General features: G+C 35.6%; 1 protein-coding gene across 1 annotated transcript; it reads left to right on the top strand.

The window, feature by feature from the left end:
- On the top strand, positions 1–23,481 carry ACMSD (aminocarboxymuconate semialdehyde decarboxylase). Its single transcript, XM_010575135.1, has 10 exons — positions 1–57; positions 3,156–3,200; positions 8,482–8,578; positions 12,036–12,085; positions 13,357–13,593; positions 15,862–15,955; positions 17,503–17,598; positions 18,057–18,229; positions 22,979–23,077; positions 23,312–23,481. The coding sequence occupies exons 1-10, from the start codon at positions 1–3 to the stop codon at positions 23,372–23,374; spliced, it is 1,011 nt and encodes a 336-aa protein (XP_010573437.1). The 3' UTR covers positions 23,375–23,481.

The raw sequence follows: 23,481 nt of genomic DNA on the forward strand, positions 1-23,481 counted from the left end.
ATGAAAATTGATATTCATAGCCACATTCTACCTAAGGAATGGCCTGACCTAAAAAAGGTAATAAAAGTTTAGATATTCAGTGCCTTATGTTAGCAGCAACCATTTCTACTAATGTAATTTTTGAAAGAACAACGAATGAAGGCTTCTGTTATAAATATCTCTAGGGTTTTGACTAATTTTTTTTTTTTCAGATATAAGATATTTTTATTGGATTACTTTGCAAAGCAAGAGTCCCCGTAAGAAAGGGATGGAAAACTGGGGTCTGTTGCCCACTCTTTATTTAGTCTGAAGCAATTCGTATCTTTTAGCTTGTTTTTTTTGTAAGACCTAAAATTGTCAAATGATGAGGTGTAAATTCCACTTTCTTGATAAAAGCAGAGCTGTCAGGTTCCCAATGGTACTCACTTTTTAAATAAGAGAAATACGCAAATATTAGACAAGATTAATGTTACTTAAGACAAAAGTCATTCATATATGATACCCACAGGTATGAAGGTCATTAACTTCACTAGGGCTGGGGTCACTCTAAGTACAGTTAACTGATGATGATGATCATTTTACTAATATCTGTTATTTTTTCAGTTACTGGAAAGAATTAGCGTATTGTATTAAAAATACAAAATCTCAGTTGTCAGAACACTGAAGCGATAAGTCAACTTGTCTAAACTTTTAATCTTTGTATGGTATTATTATTATTATTATTATTCAATTACATAAATTTATTCTTGTCAGTAATAATTTTCATGATCATGTGAAAAGTATTTGAGAATGGAAGGTGTCATTTAGGTTTTCATGTAATAAATCTAATCCTTTTTAGATTATCAAAATCCATGTAGTCATCTCATTCTGAATTAGGTTTTAGAGTTATTGCCTAAATAATTAAAATCACAATTCAGTATAGAGATGTCTGATCACTTTTTGACTCATAAGGGATCACATCTCCAATGCTACAAAGGGTACTGGAAAAGGTCACATGAAACTATATTTATATATAGTTTATACACACATATATTAAAAAATTATTTGCAATTAAAAATTGCATTCAAATTTTCCGTATAGCTGTTTTTTATAACTCTTTAATGTTTCCATTCATGATAAAAAATCAGAGTAAAAAAGTGAACACCTGTGTTTTTGCTTCTTTCCTTATTGTAATTCTGTGTTGGTCGTAGTTTGAATGAACATTCACTGTGTCTGACAGTAGTATGAAACCATTTGATTTCATTGTGCCTGTCTTTGACAACAAAAGAATACTATTATTTCAGCCATGCTCTTAGGCATCTGACACACTAACTGAAACTCTGCTTTACACTCTTGAGGTTGATGATGGCAAATTCTCACGTCAGTGTTTCATATGTATTAGCTCTGTGTTTCTGTGACTTTAAACATGACAATCCAGTATCAGTTCAATATTAGCCAGAAAGCAGCTGGAAAATGTAAACAGCATATTAAAAAAAGTCACGAGAAAATGTGGCATTAAGAACATACATAGGATTATTTCTTCATTAGTAGTGAAAAATAACATCATTATGCATAAAACCTCCTGGAAAGGAATGTTTGTTTCCTCATTTACCTAGAAAGGTCTTTTTAAACATCTATTTGGACTTCCTATTTGTAATAATAAGAGCTCCTCAATGAAAAAGACATATACCTGCCACTTTTTGTTTCCTCTGTTCTAAAGACTGAGCGATTCAATGGTTTATTAATGGGCCCAGAATAGAAAACAACTCTCAGAATTCCCTCGAGTCCTCTGAAAATTCAAGCCATTAACATAGTTCTCTGCATCTCATACATGGAAAACCAATGACGCAATCCTAACATGCACACGGTGCTAAACTTTTCTTCCTTTTTGCAAGCCTTATAAATACTGAGCCTTGAACCTAGAAAATTATATTGTCAAGGTCCTTATTTAAGAGCTTAGGAGCCCATAATAAGTATAAAAATTCATACAAATAAATGAAATTAGGACTGTCAATATATCCAGCTAGTAACTGAGGGGAAGAAAGGAGAAAGTAGGTTCAAAAACAGACTAGTGAGTTTCTCTATAGCCTAAATACTCCTTGAGCACCTTTAAGGTACTCGTTTTCTGCACAGCTTACAATTGCAATTAGCATGGAGCTAGTGAAAACTTAAAGTTCTCATTAGGTGTCACTCACAAAATTTTCCCTAAATTTAAATTTTTATTTAAATTTTTATTTAAATGTAAATATTTTTATCTCTATATATAAACCTATAAATTTATAAATTTAAATAAAATATACATAGCTACATAGCTAAACATAGCTAAATAAAACATACATAGCCTCAGTCATTAGCATCTCTGATTGGCTGAAGTCAGGAGGCTTGGCTCTGCATGCCTACATTAGGAAATCTCACAGTGGCATTAAGTAATGATTTGCTATCATAAGAAATTCAGGACTGTATTCAAATTGTTTACACTTCAGTGAAAGAAATGCCTGCTTTTACTGAGTTTCCTTTGAAATGTTTCTTAACAGAAAAATGGGAATTCTGAGCATTCTTTTCAGTCTATTATGATATTTCAAGATTTCATTTATTTCTAATCTGATTATTAATGAAAGTAAAAGGAAATCAGCATTTTGTTTAGGTTTTGGGTTTTGTGCATAAACAATTTTGAATCTCTCTGGAAGAATCAGTGAGCATCTAAGCTTCTCCCTTTTAGCTTCTCTTGGCTGTTTAAATATTAATAGATGAGAGACTGACCTTCAGTCCTGCTGCTGAATCATGGAAGCTGAAAAGTGGAATCAATACATCTTTGTGCGATTAACTGATCACAGATTGGAAAATTGTCAGCTCAATTTTCATATTGCCAAATGTTTGATTTAATTTTTTCTGTGTTAAAATCATTCCCGTTAGAACCTTAATATAGTAAGCAACTTCAAGCACTTTGAAATCAGTTCTAGGACTTAGTTAAAAATGTTGTTGAACTGGGAGCTAAAAGGTCAGATCTACAAACACCGTTAGTCCAGTCCAGTTAAACTTCAGCACTTCTGCTGACGCCAATGGGGCTACTCATAAGCTCGAAGCTGAGCATATGCATGTTTCTCCTGAATGAGGTACTGCTGGATTGTAAGAACTGAGATTTTTATTATTATTGTGGAGTGCTAACTAGCACTGGCTTTTTCTTCTTTCTTTCACAGAGATACGGATATGGTGGATGGGTACAGCTGGATCATCACTGCAAGGTTTGGGCTGTTTGGTGCTCTAAGCTGATCTTGTGTTGTCATCAGGAATACAAACTCACAGTAAATCTATTAAAAAGCAAAGTGGCAATAAGATTGGCTATGTCTTTGATACAGATTTATCTAGAGGTCTGTCTCCTATGAAGTAATATCACTCCAAGTCCTAATATACCTCAGTAGAATTTTTTGCTTGAGAGATGAAACTCACATTCTCTTGTACGAACTGGTATCGATTTTTCATCATCATCTCATTTTAACACTTGGAATGGATAGCTGTAAGGAATTCTTTTCAATAAGACTGGTCAATCTAAAGCAGATTACATGTAAATTTTTTTTTTTGCTTAAATGCATTCATATGTATGAGAAGCAAAACCAAAAGGAACTGGTATTTTAATAAAAGTTAAAATAACTCAGAGGTGAAAAGCTTCGCATCTGAGTGAAAGGGAAAATAATTTCTGTAACTTCATGACAAGGAGAACAAGTAGCAGAACAATACAGACAATCCATAGATTTGGGGACCATCATGTAGAAAAGTAGGAATGTGAGGTTTATTGGCAAGTAAAAAGCAGACTGTGTCTGATTTTACTTCACCTTTTTATCACCGCTCACTCTATTAACTTTGCAAAGGCACTTCTGAACTACCTTAGTACAACTGGAACAACACGTCTCCAGGTGCCGTGAGTCTATGCTAACATTCAGAATGCATCTTGATGGTACTGAATGTCAGCAGAATACATGTATTTACTCTGATGGGGACAGAACTGGTTTCTTAAAGGCTTGATTCTGGTCTCACTCAAAGTAGAGCAAATCAGCAGTAATTTCAGTGACATTCACAGTAACACAACAATGTAAAACTTCTGCAAGCAAGATCAAAATGTTGCAGTTCATCTTTTGATAAGAGCATTAAAAAATTGCCAGTATAAGTGCTTTTTTTACAGGAGGGCACAAAGACCTAAGAGAGGTAAGGCTGATATGGCAAAATAATTCTCTTTGTACATTACTATGTACATTAACTGTACCAGCTAGTTTTAAAGATGTTACCTCTGTTACCATATAATAACTTTGGCAGTCAGATATCCCTGTCTATCTCAAACACTGTCACAGGAGGCCAGCTTCCTCCTGTCACCTGTCAGCTCCCCACATCTAGGAATCTTTTGGAGAGCCTGTCACTGCAAATGGCATTGGCCCCTGGAAAGAGGGAGATTAAAAGAGGTCTCAGGAGACCTCAGTTCATTAAAAAGAGGTCTCAGGAGACCTCAGTTCACTTTCCACCTCACTTTGTGTGTACCTGTCCTAACTTGAAAAACTTCATCTGTACTTGCCTACCACAGGAGTGTTGAGAGTTGTACAGATATGGAAGGGATAAAAGCAGTGCAAGGTATTAGCCAGATAATTTAGGAAAAAATACAAAGACAATAGAGGTTGTGTGGTTAAGAGCAGAAAGAACAATGTGGATATAGTAAGCTGCAAGGCAAAAGATGCAAAGTTAAGAGCGTGAATAGCTCAACAGAGTGTCAGCACATAACCCACCTAAAACATGTGAAGCGTGCAAATAACTGGCTAAACCCAGCTATGTTACATAATGGCAGGCTGTATGCACAGTGTTTTAAAAGGGTTAATCTGTCTCCATCTTCTGAAATTCAAACATGATCTCAATACAGGAATTCTATGCTGAATACTAGAGGGATAAGTGATAGAAAGATTTAGTACTTAGCATTTTCAGGGTGATAGTGCCTCTCTCTATTTGGGTGACCCTATAAAGAAACGCAATCTTCTTCATTGTTCCTTTTTGTGACTTGGCTAATTCATTCATTCTTTGTAGAGATTCAACTTTTACTGTCTTTAGAGAAGCAAGACTTGCATCTTCCAGGTAACCAAAGTATTTAAGTGTATAATGCCTGTTAATTTCAGTGAAACTAGACATTCCCTCATCCCCTTGTCACTTTGCAAAATCAAACTTCTTTGTGATTGTATATATGCTTATATTAACTGAAAAAAAGCTGATAAAATGGATACAACACTGTGTCTATTTATTGCAATCTAATGACATATACACACTGTTGTCATTCTATAACATGCAAGGCTATGCTGTCAAATGCCTAACAGTCATTTAGGAAAAAGCACCACAGAATATGAAGGTTGGGACCGAGAATGAGGAGCAAACAAACGTTATGCTGAAATTTCAGATCTGAGTCTAAGCAGGCATAGGGGAGAACAAGCCACCTGCTGTACCAAAGTGTGGATGGCACAGCTTCTGAGCTACATGGTAGGTGCAGGAAGGAGAGAATTGTTGGAGACATTTTTAGCAGCTTAGCTGTTTGTTACAGGTCTGATGCTAAAATTTCTTGCTAAAAATAGTTCGCAAAGGAACTTTGTGGCAAGTCAATAATAACCTTATACACTCTGCAGAGAATTCTGTCTACCCTACTTCTGTCTGAAAACATTGCATGAAAAAAGTGCATGGCAAAATAAAATCCTGTTCGGGTGTGTGGAGCTGGGGAAGCTAACTCTTAAGATTAAAAAAAAGCAAAAGCTTCTCCTATCATTCTGTGAAGAAGCATCAGGGTCAAACTGGAAGAAAATAATTACATGCATTTTTAAAGAAGTGCAATTTGGGATGTGACTAAGTAGTTTAGTGATGGGATAATTTTAAATGTAGCTTGCTGAACCAAACCACCCTGCTGGACTTAAATCTCTCTCTCTTAATTTTTACATAAATTAATTAAGCCTTCAATATCAGATGATGTGTAGAATAGAGTAGAAAAGAAGAGAAAAGAAAAGAAAAGAAAAGAGAAGAAAAGAAAAGAAATAGAAACAATGATAGAATTCTTTGGCTGTGCCCTTAGAAAACTGTGTTAACCTTGCAAATAAAAATCTCAGGTCTTTTGTGATATTTTCAGCACTGCATCCGTTGCTTTGGAACCTGAAAATTTTTTCCTGATCCATGTTTCACTCTTACTACTGCAAAAAACTCTGAGAATTTTTTTCCCAGTTGAGGTGTCTGAGTAAATACTCATTTTAAAAATACCAGGTGCAGATTAGTGGCAGTGTCTAGAGACTATAGCAGTATGACTCATTTTCCAGTCACAGTGTTGGTGGACCAGATCTTTCTATCATTACATATACAAGCATGAATCTATTCAGATGATCATGTTTTGCTTTCCTGCATAATCAAGTTTGTTGTTGCCAACATACAATGCTGTGAGCTCAGCCTTGACCTGTAGTGTGTTCACAAAGAATCAGTTAATGCAAATTAAAATAGCAAACTGTTCAAATAATTCTTCAATGAGAACACCACATGGCTTATTAAAAACCTTTCCTATATTGCAAACCCTGTTGCAAATTTATCTCAGCATTTAAGTATGAGCGCTGTGAAAGTTGCTAGTAAAATTACTATCCATCTAGTATGGTTTTCAGTGTTAGCAGAAGAAAATATACATGAGCAGGTGAGCTGCTATGCCTTAGCTATGTCTGAGGAAAGAATTAAGTCGCCTGTGTTCACAGAAATACTCCCAGTGGTAATCCAGTAAAGTCCACACGATCTAGTCGTATGTGATGCAATGCTCAGTTCTACTCTGTCTTTTTCTCTACTCCCACCCCAAATATTTTTCTGTTTATTAGGCAATCTGCAGCACTGCACTGATCTTTTTTTAATGTATTTGAGTGTATAGCTAGAGTAAACATTTCTGTCAGGTTGGAAAATCAATTTTACAAGAACCTGAAGTATTTTACCAGAGGATCAAGACTATATAGTTGTTATTACTGACTGTAATATTTCAAGTAATTTTCACAACTGTGATACAGCTAACAAGTAACTTGTCAGTTTGCCACGGCAGCACAGTTAGATTTGTTGAAGGGAGCTTTAAAATATTCATTAGGGCGGTATATTTGGGAATGTATGAAGTTAATAACAAAAATTCAAGGTTACGAACAGTCTAACTTCTCAGAAGGAGGGGACAGAAACCAGCTCTGCGAGAAGTAGTAAATTTTATTAGTTATTTCTGGTTTAGCATACTAGTAGTGATTTAACAGGTTTTTTATTTAGAAAAATAGACAGGATCCTAAATAAATGAATTTTATGAGGAAAAATAAAGTGGCCTTTGGAGAGAGAGAATTCCCTTTCCAGAAGAGTCAGAAGACTGCCCTGTGCTTAGCTTCTGTTTACTGTGAAGGTGAAGGAATAGCTGCTGTGTTTTCTCATTTTCAATTTTCAACTGCAGATGCAGCGTGTTCTCTGTCCAGTACATCTGCTGCATGACCGAGCTTACCCATCCCAAACACACAGGGTCATGTGGATCTTCTGACTTTCCTCCATTCCATTTATCTCTATAGGAGCTTCAAGCAACCGAGAAATACTCAGGCCTTGCAAGTATTGGTGAATTGTGTCTCATCAATTTGTGCAAGTGTAAGCCAACAGAAGGACTGTTTTGTCTGTCTTTACAAGTCCATAGAAGCATGTGGATACCTACAACTGTAACAGACAATTTACTTTGCTTAATGTGATGACACTGTGCATACTCAGCCTCTTTGGACAATTGACAAATCAACCAAAAATTAAGTTTAAAAAGGAAGTTTCCATGTTCATAGTTAAAGGAACAGTATTCAATTTCATGACCTTGATAATATTTAGAACTTTGTAAGTTTGGGAATTGATGGCATATGGGGAAGGTATTACACTAATTCAGGTAAGGGTTTTATACTGCAGTTAGGGTTTGTTTGGGGTTTTTTTTCCCCAAATACAAATTCTTTAATAATTTTTTTCTTCCCAAGGAGAAAATGTAATCTGAAGACAACATAATAGGTCTCCTTTTGTCTCAGTATCACTGGTGATACGAAACAACTGGACTGAAATTAACAGAGTTGCACAATTATTTCTGTAGTTACTGGAATCATCATGATGCTATTGACTTTAAAAGAACACATGCATACCCAAGGGGAAAATTTAGCACAGATTTAATTAGAGCATTGTTTTGAGGTCAAAATTTGGTTTGAGGATAAACTTGGATTAAGGTACCTGATCTCTTTTCCAAACAAACAGAGAGTGATATACATTGCAAAAGAAAAGGGATTTTTTTTATTACGAAGAATTAAATCTGAACTATAAATGACTGTTTTATTAATGACTTTTTAAATAGTCTTTGATTAAAAATACCTACTGAATAAAAATAAAAGAACAAAATTCTGTCACTGAATTTCTGCAGGGAGCACAATATACTCAAGCGACTATAAATTAGCATGCACTACTTTGTCACATTTATAATAGATGAAAAATGTCATTTCACAGGGACAGGCAAAGATGATGAAGGATGGAAAGGTTTTTAGAGTTATTCAAGAGAACTGCTGGGATCCAGAAGTACGGATTAAAGAGATGGATCTATCAGGTATCTCCATAAATGAATTAAAATCATTGTGTCTCATTTAGAATAACAGCAACTTCTCTGTTAATGGATCTGAAAGTGCTCAATAACAATATCAAAATTAAAAGGTTTAGCATACTGATTCATTAGTTTAAATCTGTTGAAAGTCAGTGAAAACTGGTATGCTTTATACTCAGACTCAAATAGGACATGTTCCCATAACTTTCCTCATTTTCAGTAGCAATTTATTCCCCACGTGGGCTCATTAATTTTGGTGGGCTTTTTAAGGCAGTAAGGAACTAGTTGACATAAGTAAGGATGACTGACTCTAGACGTGAAAAGGCAACATGAATTCCAGGTAGAGAAGTGATTTACGTAAAAGAGGAAGCCCTTTCATTTTTGTTCCGAATGTTAAAAAGATTCTGTTTACTCATAGGATTTTTTGTATGTTTGTTTCCTTTTCTAATATTTTTTTCAGCTTAGGTGTTGCAGCTTCATTCTGTATTTTAGCTAGAGGACTCTGAGCCTAGAGAACTGGTACAATTACTTTCTCAGAAAAGAGAGTTTTCCTGATTTAGAAAGAAACTTAACCAGATGCCAAATTTCCAGATTTATTTTCCATCAAGTTACTTACATGCAACTAAATAAGGTTTGTAAGATGGGAGACTGAGGGTGAAAGAAGGAACTTCTAGTCTGATCAATTATTTTTGTTAGTTCTTATTGACAGTGTAATTCCAAATTACTTTTGTGATAGAAATACTATGTTACTAAAGATTAATTTTTCTTAGATTGAGGCTTGAATAAATGCCTACATCAGTTTCTCAGTAGACTAAACTTGAATATCTTCTCCAACTTTTCATAAGGAATAAACTTCTGAATTACTTCAAAGACCAGATATTTTATAAGTAGCATCTTTATGATTATTCATGGGATAGCATGTTAGGAGATACTTTGGGTCATTCTCCTTATGGAGGTTTACTGCAACGCGTAACATAGGCCAATTTGGGAACTCAAGGGCTGGCGTGCAATTTATGTAAACACAATTTAGATAATTTCAACTACCTCATTTTCACCTTGGAGAAGCAGTATTTCAAACTCCAACCATTAGATATTTAATGGGAATGCTAGAATGTCTTTGCAACCTTTCTGAAATATGCTGTCTTGACTAGACTGTAATCATTCCCTGAGTTAGCTCAGGGATTTGGGGGATTACCACGTCATTCAACCACAGTGTGGACCATAAATACCATTTGGGCATCTTTCCCTTTCAGATATTTCCCTCAACTCTAATGGCAAGTTTCTACAAAAGAATTCTGCCCCATCTGTTTGCTGTAGACAAAGGGAAGACACAGGAGCAATTTTTTTCAAATTTTTGCCACAATTTTCCAGAAAGAGAATGTATCATAAAGCCAACACCGCAGTATTTCTCCACAAACTAAACAATGCTCACTGGGTTTAAAAAAAAAAAAAAATCTAAAACTGTGTGTTACAGCACCATCTGGTGACTTGTGCCATAAAAATGTCCCCTTTTATTACTGCACTCCAGAGATACAGGCATCAGCCAATCAAGTGTAAAAAAAACTTCTTAGTGTTTTTCATTCTTACTGTTCACCTAATGATAAAGACTATGGGCCACATTTACTCTTTTTCGGTTTACAAAGCTGTAGCTTTAGTTCAAAGACCATTTTCTGTAACACAGGCCGAGATAGATTATACCCAAAAATTTAACCTCCAAACATGGCATAATTTTGGAACAAAGATGCAAGGATTATCCCAGCTGAACAAAACTAGTATTGGTCACTGTAAGGTGTTATTAACTCAGTGAGATAACTTACAGCTTGGTTGCTAAAGGCTTTGTTTGTGCAATGCCCAAGAAATCTTGCCAGTAATAAGAAATAGTAGCCAGTATACCAAAGAGACTAAATTAATTCTTATATGTCCTAGGTCTATTTGGTATATAAACCTGTGTCTTGATCCACTCAATAAAACAAGCTGTCAAGGTAACTCAATAAAACAAGCTGTAAAGGTAATTAACATCAGAGTTCTATGATACAAATCATCACAATTTTGTTGGAGAAAATCCTTCAGTTAATCCTAACTGCCTTTTCTTATTATTTTCTGCTCTGTAAAACCCTCTGTAAAGAGGGTATGAAGTAGAGGTTTTTCTGTGCTGATTCTTCTTCTTCCTAAAGCTAGTGTCTAGGAAAGTTCAGCTTGGAAATCTACCTTTAAGGTTTATGTTAAATTTGCTCAGAAGTGTAAAAATGGATTGAAACCAGATACAATGCTTATTGTGGAAGATGTGGTGAATGTTCTCAAACATGCTAATCAAGTGTCTGGTAGCATATTGATGGATAATACAACTTAGGCTGTACTTCAGTATACGTGTAATTTTGTAGACCAAATCCTTAACCCCACACCATTGCTGCTGTACATAATATTAATCAGATCTTGTAAGAGAACTCTTGTAAGAGAGGTGCCTGAGTCAGCTTCCCATCTTGTATCCTACTTAAAATACTGAGAAGGAGGATAAATCATTTTGTTAAACATTCAACTGCTTTGGCAAAGTCATTGTCTTAGAAGAAATTCTCCTAGGTTTTTTTCTGCCATCTTTTGCATTTCATTACTAATAACCAAGTTAATTTTTTTTAAAACATGACAAAATATATGCATAAATATTACAATCAGAACTGAAATTTAAAAAAAAAATAGTTTTGCATGTAACTATTTAGTGAAGTCCTAATTACTGTTTATTGTTTCTTCTGTTGTTAATCTGCTAGGTTGGTTGTGTTCCTTCCTGTAACCTGTCACGCACAAAGTTATGATATAGATTTGTGTTTGAACAGAAACCAAACAACATAGACTTAATGGACTTTATTGCTAACACCAAAGTTATTTCTAAAAACAGATTTTCTTATACTTACAACCTCAGTAGTCCAGACACAGGATGAATGAAACCTAACACAATATAGCTTTGGGGAACACCTAGGAAAACATTGTTTAACAACCATTGTTAACATAACATTGTTTATCTTTAAGCTGATTTACATATTTATTTATTAAATATATATGATAAAGGTGACCCCAAAGTAAACTTAAGTTAGTGTATTCTGTTGGTGTAACGACACATTCATTTATGTGAGAGTAACATTAGATTGCTGTTTTAATTAATTGTACACATATGTACCAAGTAATTCTAAAATCAAAATACTTAGTTTCACAAATAATCTGAGTACAAAGTCTTATTTTTCTTTCTACTTAGTAAAAATATTCTAATCCTAATAAACTGATACACTACAAGTTTTATTACCATAATCCTTAATTAGCAAAAAAAAAAGATTTTATCCATGTCACTTTTAAGTCATTTAAGTCATTCCTTACCATTAAAGCTTTTACCTTCTACCTTTCAAACAAAAGTGCTTTCTTATTTAACATTTTACCAAAAAAAAGGAAACATTAATAACTGCTTTTTCTTACTCAGGAGTCACAGTCCAAGTCCTTTCTACAGTCCCTGTAATGTTCAGCTACTGGGTATGTTCCTACTAGCATGTTTTGTAATTCATATGTTATGAAATTTTTTAAAAATGCATGCATCCTCCTATAAATTAGGTGATTGAAGTAGTCATTAGAGCACTGAAGTAAATGGGGAGTTGTTCTGCTGTGAAAAACAAAAGACAAAAAAATAGTCCTGAAGAGCCAGCAGGGTGTCCTGGCAAAGCTCCACTCTGGAGTACACTCAGTAACAAAGAATGAGATAACAACAGAATTTCTTCTGGGGACCTTATGGGGGTAGCTGGAAACAGGGAGAGAGAATTTACACAGCATGAATTCATGGTTAGCAGGTAGACATACATGTACAGATTCCATGAAAGCTAGACATTAATCAGCATTTCTCATGAAAAAAAGAAGTAAAAGATATATTTGTGGTCGTATCCCACTTTCTTTTAAATGTGGTTTGGGACTCATTAACCTAGAATGCTTCAAATCTTAAAATTCAGTAGCAAGTTTAAATTAATATGTTCCCTGCATAGTGATCCTGAATGCATCAAAGAAATAAAAACAGTCTGAGAAGATAAATCATAGCAAAATGCTGTTCTAAATACATTCTCAATTTGACTATTTAGCTATGTGTAATAAGTCAAATTGTTACAAGTAAACAGATATGCTACATTAAAAATCATTGTGTTAAGCCCACATATAAGTAGTACCACTGATCTTCAGAATTTATGGGAATATTTTCCATTAAATATGTATTAGGGGGGAAAACAGGAAACTGTGTGGATATTGCAGTTCCCTTATTAGAATTATGACTGTTATCTCCTTCTAAATGTTAGGGAGGTTTGCTCAAGTTTTCTCGGTAGAATTCTCATGCTCCAGCATCTCACATTTCTTATTTTTACCTCTTCAACTCCAATAATAGGAGAGTAAATATTCATTGCTGTGTTTAAAAAGTATATGCTGAGGCTTTTGCATTGGCATAAACAAAAACAGAGGACTGGTTTACACAAAAGACCAGACACTTAAGTGCATCAGCAACCTGGGATTTATTACACTCATCCTGAGCAGTAAAGGCAACATCAGTTGATAAAATATTCAAGATAAGAAGCAGAACTGCACCCAGAGGTTTTAAAGCGAGGCAGAATTTAGCTCTACTGGCTTCCAGCTATTCAGAACTGTAAAGTAAATTTTAGTTCAAAATCTGTCTCTGAATTGTTTGCAGTGACATTTATCCAGTATCTTCCAAAGGTGATAACATTTGAGAACTATATTTTAATGTATGATTCTGCTTAATATCTTACCAGGCCAAACCTCAGGATACTTTAGATCTAGCCCAGATATTAAATAATGACTTAGCTGCTACAGTAAAAAAGTACCCCAAGAGGTTTATCGGCTTGGGTACGTTACCTTTGCAAGCTCCAGACCTGGCTGTGAAAGAAATGCATCGCTGCGTGAATGAACTTGGATTTCCTGGAGTACAAATAGGATCCCATATCAATGAATGGGATCTGAATGCACCAGAACTGTATGATATTTATGCTGTGAGTAAATGTTTCTTTCCTTATTTTGGGGAATTCTATGGTATGGAATTCTGTCAACAAATATCTTGGGGCATACTCAGTCATCAGCTAAATTTATAGATAAATTAAAACAATTGAGCTTTCTAATCTGCTTAGTGATGAGAGAGATCCAGCTTTAATTATACATGATAATTCATTATAGGATATAATGACAATAATACAATGTAAAACATTCTGAAACATACTTTATAATAATGAATAACAAAATCTTTTTATGATATGAGTTCTCACTGTAGAGTTGCCTTCTTGGTTTGTGAGGATAAGTGCAGTATCAAATAAAGCATTTCTGCACTGTTTGCTTTTAGGTTCAAGTTACTGTATCCAATCCTATTGAGATAATTGATAAAACTCCCTGAGATTTTCAGAGATCCCCATAGAGGCAAAATACCATACAGAATTACACAAATTGGACCAAAAGTTCCAAACCGAATGTATTGATTATAAAATGAATTTATAGATTGCATTTCTTAAATAGCCTTAGGTCCAGATGAGGATGGTCATTTGTCTAAATTGTGGGGTTTAATCAATGTACATTCTGTATCTGTTTCACAGGTTATTTTAGCTGTCAGCTTGAAATTGATCCATAGAGGTTATTTTTCAGAATGCTCAGTTTCTTCAAGAATTCTGTTAGCGCAGCATCTGGAGTATTTGTTTTTATGGTCATATACAGTCAGTTATCAGCTTCCACTCTTGGAGATGCAGGCATTCACAGAATCGCAGCATGGCTGAGGTTGGAAGGGACGTCTGGAGGTCATCGGGTCCAATGCCCTACTCCTAGAGCGAGATGCCCAGGACCATGCCCAGATGGCTTTTGAATATCTCCAAGGATGGAAACTCCACAAACTCTCTGGGCAACCTGTGCCAGGGCTCCGTCACCCTCACAGTAAACAAGTGTTTCCTGATGTTCAGAGGGAACTTGCTGTGTTTCAGTTTATACCCATTGCCTCTGGTGCTGTCACAGGGCACCACAGAAAGGTGCCTGGCTCCACCTTCTTTACACCCTCCCTTCAGGTATTTATATACATTGGTGAGATCCACCACTGAACCTTCTCTTCTCGGGGCTAAACAGTCCCAGCTCTCTCAGCATTTCCTTATAGGAGAGATGCTCCAGTCCCTTCATCATCTTTGGAGTCTCTCCAGTAGCTCCATGTACTGAGATGCCTCTCTTGTACTGGGATCTCTCTTATACTGTACATTCTTCAGCTTATGTTTAACACATGTAGGAAGTTACCTCCATCACTTCTAGAAGCATCGCTGGATAAGAAAGATTGTGAAATTAAGCCATATTTGATAATGAATTTTATCAATCTACCAAGCCAGTTATTGAATTGCTATTTTTAGTTTACAAATGTAGATGGCAATTGCTCCCTACAATCCAAAAGTTGCAGCTTTATTTATGCATGTATGGGTAAATAAACGCAAATTTTTCAAATGTGTGATAATCTCCTTAGCAACAAGGGGAGGTCCAGAAATACATCTGACAAAACGAAGCTGTGGAATCCTGGTTAAGCATATGAATGACTCTGATGACGATATATTTAAATTTAAGCACATAGTTAAATTACTCAGTCAGAATCAGCTTCCTATATTGTTCCTCTGTTTTCCTTTCCAAAGATGTCAGTAGTTTTGGAGATATTGGTATACTTGAGTGGAGATGGATTGTTGATCAGAATACAGCTCGATTTTGAACTCTTAGGGTAGATTAGGAATAGTTTTAACTTTTTTTTAAGCTAGGCAGAGGGCCAAAGGGGACAAATGTAGTGCAACAGCAATGAAAATTCCTGAATGCAGCTGGAACAATTCTGTAAAACAGTCCTAAAATGGTTCTATAAAATAGTATGAGAGTTCATCCTCGTATGTGTAATGAAACCAAAACAATGCTAGTTTAAGCTGAGTTTTGTACTGCTGGATGGCTGACAAACACAGCTGAAGCATTTTTGTACTGCATTAATCTGAGGAACACTTGGCTCATTAAAAAGATATTATCATCAGTGTTTCCAATCCTGTAGGCTCAAAAACAACTTTGAAACTGATTGAGGACTTCTGGATATGGCCCAGAGAAGTAAATATAACCAACTATTGCTTATAGTTCTTACTTCTGGGCTTATTCTCATTACTCGTACTAATGCTTAGTACAGTTTTGCAGGTAATCTTTAAAGTGTGGTTAAGAACTAAGATGCATTTTGGTATGATTACTTAAGATATAGATTTTTTTTCTTTTTGCTGCAGGCTGCTGAACAATTAAATTGCTGTCTCTTTGTGCATCCCTGGGACATGCAGATAGATGGAAGGATGTCCAAATATTGGTTTCCATGGCTAATAGGTGAGTGTATATTTGCTTTGCTTAACCTACATTTATGAACTGTCACTGGGTTATGCCCAGAAGATTGTTGCAAAGGTACTACATGAGTTTTCTATCAATCTTTTTTTTTAATCAAGAACTACGATTAAATCTCTTGTGTAAATTCAGCAGTCATTTGTTTTTAAGCTTGTATAGTTTGTCTAACTTTTAAATACCTAGAATTAAAATTATTCAGACTAGCAACAGAATCTGGTATTCTCTTTTGTCCTAAATACAAAGAGCAGATGACTAGGGAAAAGTGACTTGTCTCTGAAATCAGCTCCTCAGAAATAACCTGAGTAAATGAAAGAGTAGGCAAACCCAAACATTACTTCCTAGAATTTCTTGGATTATTTCCTATAAATAGTTTGATCAGAGAGGAAATAAATCTAAGTTCACATCAACTATAGCTGAAACAAGATCTACTTTGAAAGCTCCCCATAGATGTAAGGAATTATCTAGTTTCTGGTTTTTTCCCCATCTGCTAGGCAAATCAGAACAACATTGACTAACAGGAGAGGAGGTAGGTTATACTGCTACCTAGGAATGTTTAGACCTGATTCCACCCCCACTTATTCTGTTTTGCATTGTTTTGATTTGCATGGTTTTGCACTGCCTCCAATAGAGGTGTTCTGAAAAACATACACAGTATACACTGGAAAATTTTAGTGTCCCAATCACCAGTGTATTATCTTAATATCAATTAATCTTAATCAGAGCAGGCTCAACCACACAGATTTTAAAAGAGGCTAAAATTACTGCATTTACTTAACAAAGTATAATTAAAAGATTTTCCTACTAAGCCTAGTAAGGCTTTTCATCTGAGTGCATGGTAAAACATTAATGAAATACAATCTTTTGAGCTGGATAGGTATTGTTTCCTCCATAGGTGAGGGGAACTCAATTCCTAATTTCAAGCTGGATGTCAGAAGTTAGGCGCCTAAATGGCATGATATTCTAAATATGTTAGGTGGGCTCAGAAACTGAGGCCTGATGTAGGAACCTAAATTGCTGTTAATGTTCCTAACGCTGGGCATCCAAGTTACCCAGTGGCAAAGAGAGATAGGTTATTTCTCAACTGTAGGAACTAGCACCATGTCATAACTAAACCCCAAATCTGTGTTGGCATATCCACCAATATATCTGCCCCACTTTCCACACAAAAGAAACACAGAAGCACAGGTGAGAAGAGAACCTGGTGTATTCCAGACTTGTCTTTGAGCTAGGATAACTGAGGAATCAAGCTTGCAGTTCATACCCAACCTGCCTGTCAGCTGCCATAGTGGTGTAGGATAAAAACTGGGCTTAGAATTCAGAAGATCTTAGCTTCCAGTCCTATGTCCTCATTTCAGTTAATTACTGTTCAGCTCCGTGTTCCTCTAATAGAAATAAAGTGTAATGTTTGGCAGCTGCTCTGTAACTATTATTTTTTCAGTAGGCTCAGGGCTAATTGAAGAAAATGAAGATAACATTTAAAACTCAAATAGGAAAATAAAACTCTCACACAATAAAGCTTTTTTTGTTCTTAGGCATGCCAGCAGAAACAACCATAGCCATTTGCTCCATGATTATGGGAGGAATTTTTGAAAAATTTCCTAAGCTGAAAGTTTGCTTTGCGCATGGAGGTAAGTAATATACCACGTGAAACACCTGTTCTTTAGTTGAGCATGGTACAACTGTATTTTCTGGTATGTCAGCTAATAGGGTTACCACTTTAAGCCTGTCACCCGCTGAGTACTGTTACCCCAAAGAAGATAGTCTGCCAGGTAGGCTGCTTGTATGAACACTCCTTAGCCTGTTTCAGCCAGTGTTTGAACAGTTACAATAGCCTTTAAGGGAAACAAGGAGGAAGGGGAAACAGGAGATGGTTTGAGGAAAGCAGCAGGAGGAATTTGGGCATCGCAATAGTGAAAAAGTGGGGAAAACAGAGAAAGAAGCTAATGAAGGGGAAGGAATAAAAAATTGCTGGTGCAGAGCACTTTGTAAATAGCTGACAGTAAAACTTATGGATCTCTGTTGATAATGTGGCTTTTTCTCCTCCTGCATATTTTTAGCTTCTGTTACCAAAAATTTCTTCTTGCAGGTGGAGCTTTTCCGTACACAGTGGGGCGAATCTCCCATGGATTCAACATGCGCCCTGATTTGTGTGCGGTGGATAATAAGGTGGATCCAAGAAAATACCTTGGTTCATTTTACACAGACTCTCTTGTCCATGATCGTGGTGCACTAAGGCTGCTAACAAGTGTAATAGGAGAGGTGAGTTTTAATGCTTCCAGAAGCAGGTGAGTCATTCTTTATTTAGTTCTCTATGAAATAGGAAAAAGGAGAAGAAAGCAGGAAGAAGACAGCATATTCACCTTGTAAAATCAGAACCTGAGCTATTATAAACTGATGAGCTTGTGCTATGTTGGTAATGTTTTTACTATATGGAGTTACTGAAATAGTGGTTTTAATCCAGGAAATGATGCACTGTGAACCTTAGTTCAGTGAGGCTGGTTCCTTGTGTAAGGTTGTTAAGGATGGGACTGCAAGCAAAAACTGCTTCATTTGGAGCCTTGTTTTCAAATGGCTTAATTTTCAAATTCAAGTGTATACTTGAAGAAATCAAATTGTATTTGCACTTGGGAAGTTACAGGCAGAAAAAAAAGTCAATAATAAAGAAAGTTTTTGTGAGGACCCTGGAGAGCACATTAAACATCATGGGTTTGCAAAAATATTTCAATTGTTAGCGTAGAGAGTAAAGAAATCTTTGTAGTTTAGCAACCTGTTTAAATCGGGTACAGCATGAGACACAAAAATCCAAAAACATTCATGTAATTCCTTCTCATTAGTAAATGCTCAGGAAGGGGTCGAAGATGGCATCACTCATGCCAACTTCCAATTGATCACTACAAATCAACAAGAGACCTGTACTTGTGTCTTGATCTCTGGACCTCATGGAGTTTCTACAGCTAGCAGGGAGATGCGTACCAGATGTCAAAAGCAGAAATGCAAGCTCCGACATTGACTTTCTTGTCTCAACAACTGTGCTCCTGTTTCCTGTACATTAGTTTCTAGGCTCATATAGTACCTTCTCACATGCGGGGCTGTTGCTGTCATCAGGGCCTTTTGTGTGACCCAAGTTCACAAAGACAGCTAAGCCAAATGTTTTCTTTCTCTCTACAGAAAAGATACTGTTGATGTCCCATTTCCACCTTTAACAGTCTGAACAGGTTACTGCAATAAATCTGTACTAATCATGATTAGTCTTTGCAATGTGAAATTTAGTTGTTTGAGGAGGTTATGGATTGTAATTTGATAATCTAAGTCACTCAGCAGTAGCCTCTCTGGTGTCGTGTTTATTTTCTCAACAGACTTCTGAAATTAAGTTTCTTAACGCCATGAATTTGACCAGTGTACTGCGTGGGATGTTGGTGACTTCTTTAATTCTCCTCTGAGTGTTTTGAGCTCAAGCAATGTGACATCAGGTGGAACCCCACTGCTGAAAAGTCATGAGCCAGATCCCAAAAACTTAAATGTTTTTAATACTCAGGAGAGCTGGGGTGGGGTGGGGGGAGGGGGGAGTAGTACATTTTCTTTCTCTTTTTCATAGTCTAAGGCATCTTATCCTTGAAAAAACATTCACATCACATTTTCAGACTTTATAACCATGAAGATTAAAAATTTCCCTCTTTTTCCAGTGAAAGTTGGTATTCTCACGTAATACCATTCCATGAGTCAAATGCTTAAAAAAACCACCAAATATCTCAGTGTTTTCAGTGCAGTCGTGTGTTGGCAGAATAACACATATAAGATGAATAAATGCTGGGCTAAAAACAATGCCATTGGGTCTTGAGGATGACACTGTAACTTTATAAGCTGAGGATTTGAAATAGGACAGCTCTCCAGAGTATCGCTAAGAGCTGTGCAGGAAGGGCATCAATGTGTGTAAAGATGTGCTTAGAAATGGCTTCAGGTCCTTAGGGAACAGCCATTACCTGGCACCAGAATGTAATGTGTTGGCTTTGAACTTACGAATATTAAAATCCAGTGACAGCTGGGATGAGTCATGTATATTTAACTTCATCCCTTCTTAGTTTTGGGTGCAGGTTAATTGGAGCCTATCCCAGTTAAAGGAAGCAGAAGTACACATTTCTGAGAAAGAATTTTGTAAGACTGCAAAATTGCTGCAGTCCTTCGCTCCCCCCATGATGAGGTAGCATGAAGCGAATATAAATAAGCACAAAATCCCTAATGACACAGGCTATAAAAAGTGAAGAACAGGGTTGACAGGGGATTAAATGATTCAGTGTATCTCTGCAAAAACTTCCCCATGGTGATTCCTCAAGAGCCATCACCCAAAGGTAAAACCGCTCTGGCCAGACGCTGGAGCTGAACTGGCTGTAGCAATCTGGCCTTTTTTTGAGATGTATCCTCATAGTAGGAAAGAAGGTGGGATTCAAGGCAGATAGATACAATTTTTGCTAACATTAGAGAACAAATTCATGCTTGATGCTCTTTGAGATTCATTTTAAGATTCAGGTCTCTATTACTGCAAACAAAAGTTCTGCTGAGTAGAAGGGTCCACTGAGGTTAATCATTAGCCATATGTACCTTTCTAAAAGGAGAGATGCACTAATTAAGGTATCAAACTATAAGCCCCATAGGGAAAACTGACTTTGTTGATATACTTTGGAACAATATAATAATACATCTATTATGCTAAGAGTATTATTTATCTGCAGAGACTTCTCTGAGCCTGGTTGCTCAGGGCAGGTATTGCAATTCCCATTTTATAGATGGGTACAAAACTGAAGTTCAGGGAGTATAAATGAATAGCATAATATCACTAGTAGCAGGGCAATAATGCTGCTTCTAAATTTTTCTTATTAATTTACAGCTCTTAATTTTATTGCTAATGAATAGATCACGATTAGCTGTGAAACACTTTAAGTTAGAGGAAAAGAAAAATATAATTGAAATAATATATTTATTATTCCAATGAGGGTGTGGAATTTCCTTCTGATTTGGTGTATAGGAGATGTAAACAAGAATGTACAAACCTTCCTGGCTTACTTAACCTTGACTAATAAACAGCTGGGCAAATACTGGGTTTCCTTCTCCTTTAGTTAGAAATCTATTTTCTCATATAAAGCTAGTATGTTTATTGGGGGGGGGAGGGGCAGTATATGGCATACATTTGTTTTTCATATTTGAAGAAAATATCTTGGTATCAGGTTGATTATTATAAATAATGTATTTAGCTGCTTAGAAGTACACACATCCAAATGTGTTTTGTTTAATCTACACTCAGAACTTGATTTAGTAGACAGCGGGGTATAAATTCTCCTATTCTAATCTTATGGCAAGACTTCTTTAATAAATTGTAACACAACAATATAGGACAGAACAATAGAATATCTTCTGTTTGGATTCCGAGCAAGGTTTTGTATAGGTTCTTTCAGAGACTCTTGGGTGACATCTACTGGAGGTAAAAAAATAAAAATAAAAAAAGCATTTGACAAATAAGAAAAATGCATCATTTCATAAAATAACTGAATTATGTTTTCTTCATCCTATTTCAGTATTGGTAACCGAGTTCAAATATTATAACAAGTGCCCCAAATTCACGGGCTTGACTTCAAATTCATGAGACATTTAAAAACATATATTTTTAATGAAAACTGTGGTTTTCAAATATTCATGTCTCCAGGAGAGGAAGCTTAAAGGAAAATAGACTTTTGATAAAATCAAGAGAGTTGGCAGTATGCACTCTCCAAGGCAGATTAAATGGGGAAATATCATTCCAGTGTGAAAATGAACCTATAACAAAGTGGACCTATTGAGGATCTGCCTATTTCTTTTCATGTCTGGTAACAGGAATGATGCATACAGATTTTTATTGAATTTTCTTTTCACTGACTTGCTTTCAGAAACAAATCATATCTTGTCACTCATTCTCAGATACATGTTTCAAATGCACAGCTAATATCCAATCCCAGTTAAAGACAATGACATTTAAAAAAAATTATAGACTTGCAAAAATATATTTGAAATTTTGTAAATGAGATTTTGGTTCTGTTATCTGAAGCTGAATACTAGTTAAATTAAATTAAAGAAAATACTTCTTTAAAATTTAAATGTTTGTAGTAATTCTACATTGTACCATGCTTTAAGTATTATCACATTGCAATTATTACAGCTTTTAAAGTGTCACACAAAAGATAATATTGATTGTTTTGTATTTTTTATTACACATTCTTCTCACACATATATAATTTCAAGTTTTTGTGTGTCTCTGTGAGTGTATGTAGTCAAGAATTTCAAATTCAAGAATCCAAATCCAAGCATCTTTTCTGAGTTTGGTGGAGAACTTCCTGAAATTCTTAAAGAAATGTGTTGAAAACTCTCATACTCTTTTTGGGCAGCACACAGCAGCGCAGAGCATGCAAAGAACATGAAAAAGAACCAAAAAGTCAAGAAACAAAAGGAAGAATTATGTGTACCCTTTATTGCCCACTTAATTATGGCAACACTTAACAAAGATTAATCATTGCATTTTAGGCAAATTACTTGCAGAAGCAGTACGAGTAGTGTAGGGGAACAATAGATGCCTTTTTGTTACATTTCAAACCAGCACCACAGTACAGAAAATCAATATGAGTAGCAAATTACCATTTGTGTTGTATTCACCTGAGCACTATACACTCATTCCCATGGGCCTGGGATTTGCATTTTGAACTTTCTGCGTATCAGAATAAAAATACACCAAACACAAAACCAATAAATAACCTGTACTTTTTTCAAACTTAAATTCGCCCAGTAAACTCGAGTCATTGTTTTCAAGTTTGGTTTTTTTCCTAATGAAAGTTGGAACCCAAAGATTATCTTCGTATTCACTTTTGTAATTAATCAGTCCAATATATACATCTAATTTCCTGTGGTTTATTATAAATTCCAGAAAGCACATGCAACTATATTGTTTAATGTTACTACAAAATGTACAACATGTTTTTTTATTACCAGGACAAAGTCATTTTGGGGACAGATTACCCTTTTCCACTTGGGGAACTGGAACCTGGAAAATTGATTGATTCAATGGAAGATTTTGACAGTAAACTGAAGGTATGATCTTTATACTTGGGGGGTGGGGGGGGGGGGGGTGTCCCTCCTTCTTAAGCCTCCAGTTTTAGACCAGAGATAAAACAATGAAAAATCAGTGTAGTACACTGATTTCTGTAGACTGGAAGAAGCCCTTTAGTCTCTTTGCAGTGGTTCATTTTAAAGCACAAGTAAAAGCATTTGAGTAAAATACGAGTTAAGCACACACAAAAATATATATGTGTTTTGTTTTTACAGGATAAACTCAAGGCTGGAAATGCTCTGGAATTTTTGGGTCTTAGCAGAAAACAATTTGAATAATTATGAAGATATTAAAGAGACCAAACTTCAGAAATAACGCTGAATCCTTAGGGATACTTCTATTTGCATGTGTAATTATGAAGATGAAAAATAAATTTGACAAGTAT

This window comes from Haliaeetus leucocephalus, unplaced genomic scaffold (assembly GCF_000737465.1).
Source record: "Haliaeetus leucocephalus isolate CR32 unplaced genomic scaffold, Haliaeetus_leucocephalus-4.0 Scaffold451, whole genome shotgun sequence".
NCBI lineage: Eukaryota > Metazoa > Chordata > Aves > Accipitriformes > Accipitridae > Haliaeetus > Haliaeetus leucocephalus.

Excerpts from the sequence above, each read along its gene's own strand:
- ACMSD (XM_010575135.1), top strand. The coding sequence starts at position 1 with ATGAAAATTGATATTCATAGCCACATTCTACCTAAGGAATGGCCTGAC. Across the intron at positions 8,579-12,035 it reads TAAAGAGATGGATCTATCAG|GAGTCACAGTCCAAGTCCTT; the intron begins GTATCTCCATAA and ends TTTCTTACTCAG. Across the intron at positions 18,230-22,978 it reads TAACAAGTGTAATAGGAGAG|GACAAAGTCATTTTGGGGAC; the intron begins GTGAGTTTTAAT and ends TTTTATTACCAG.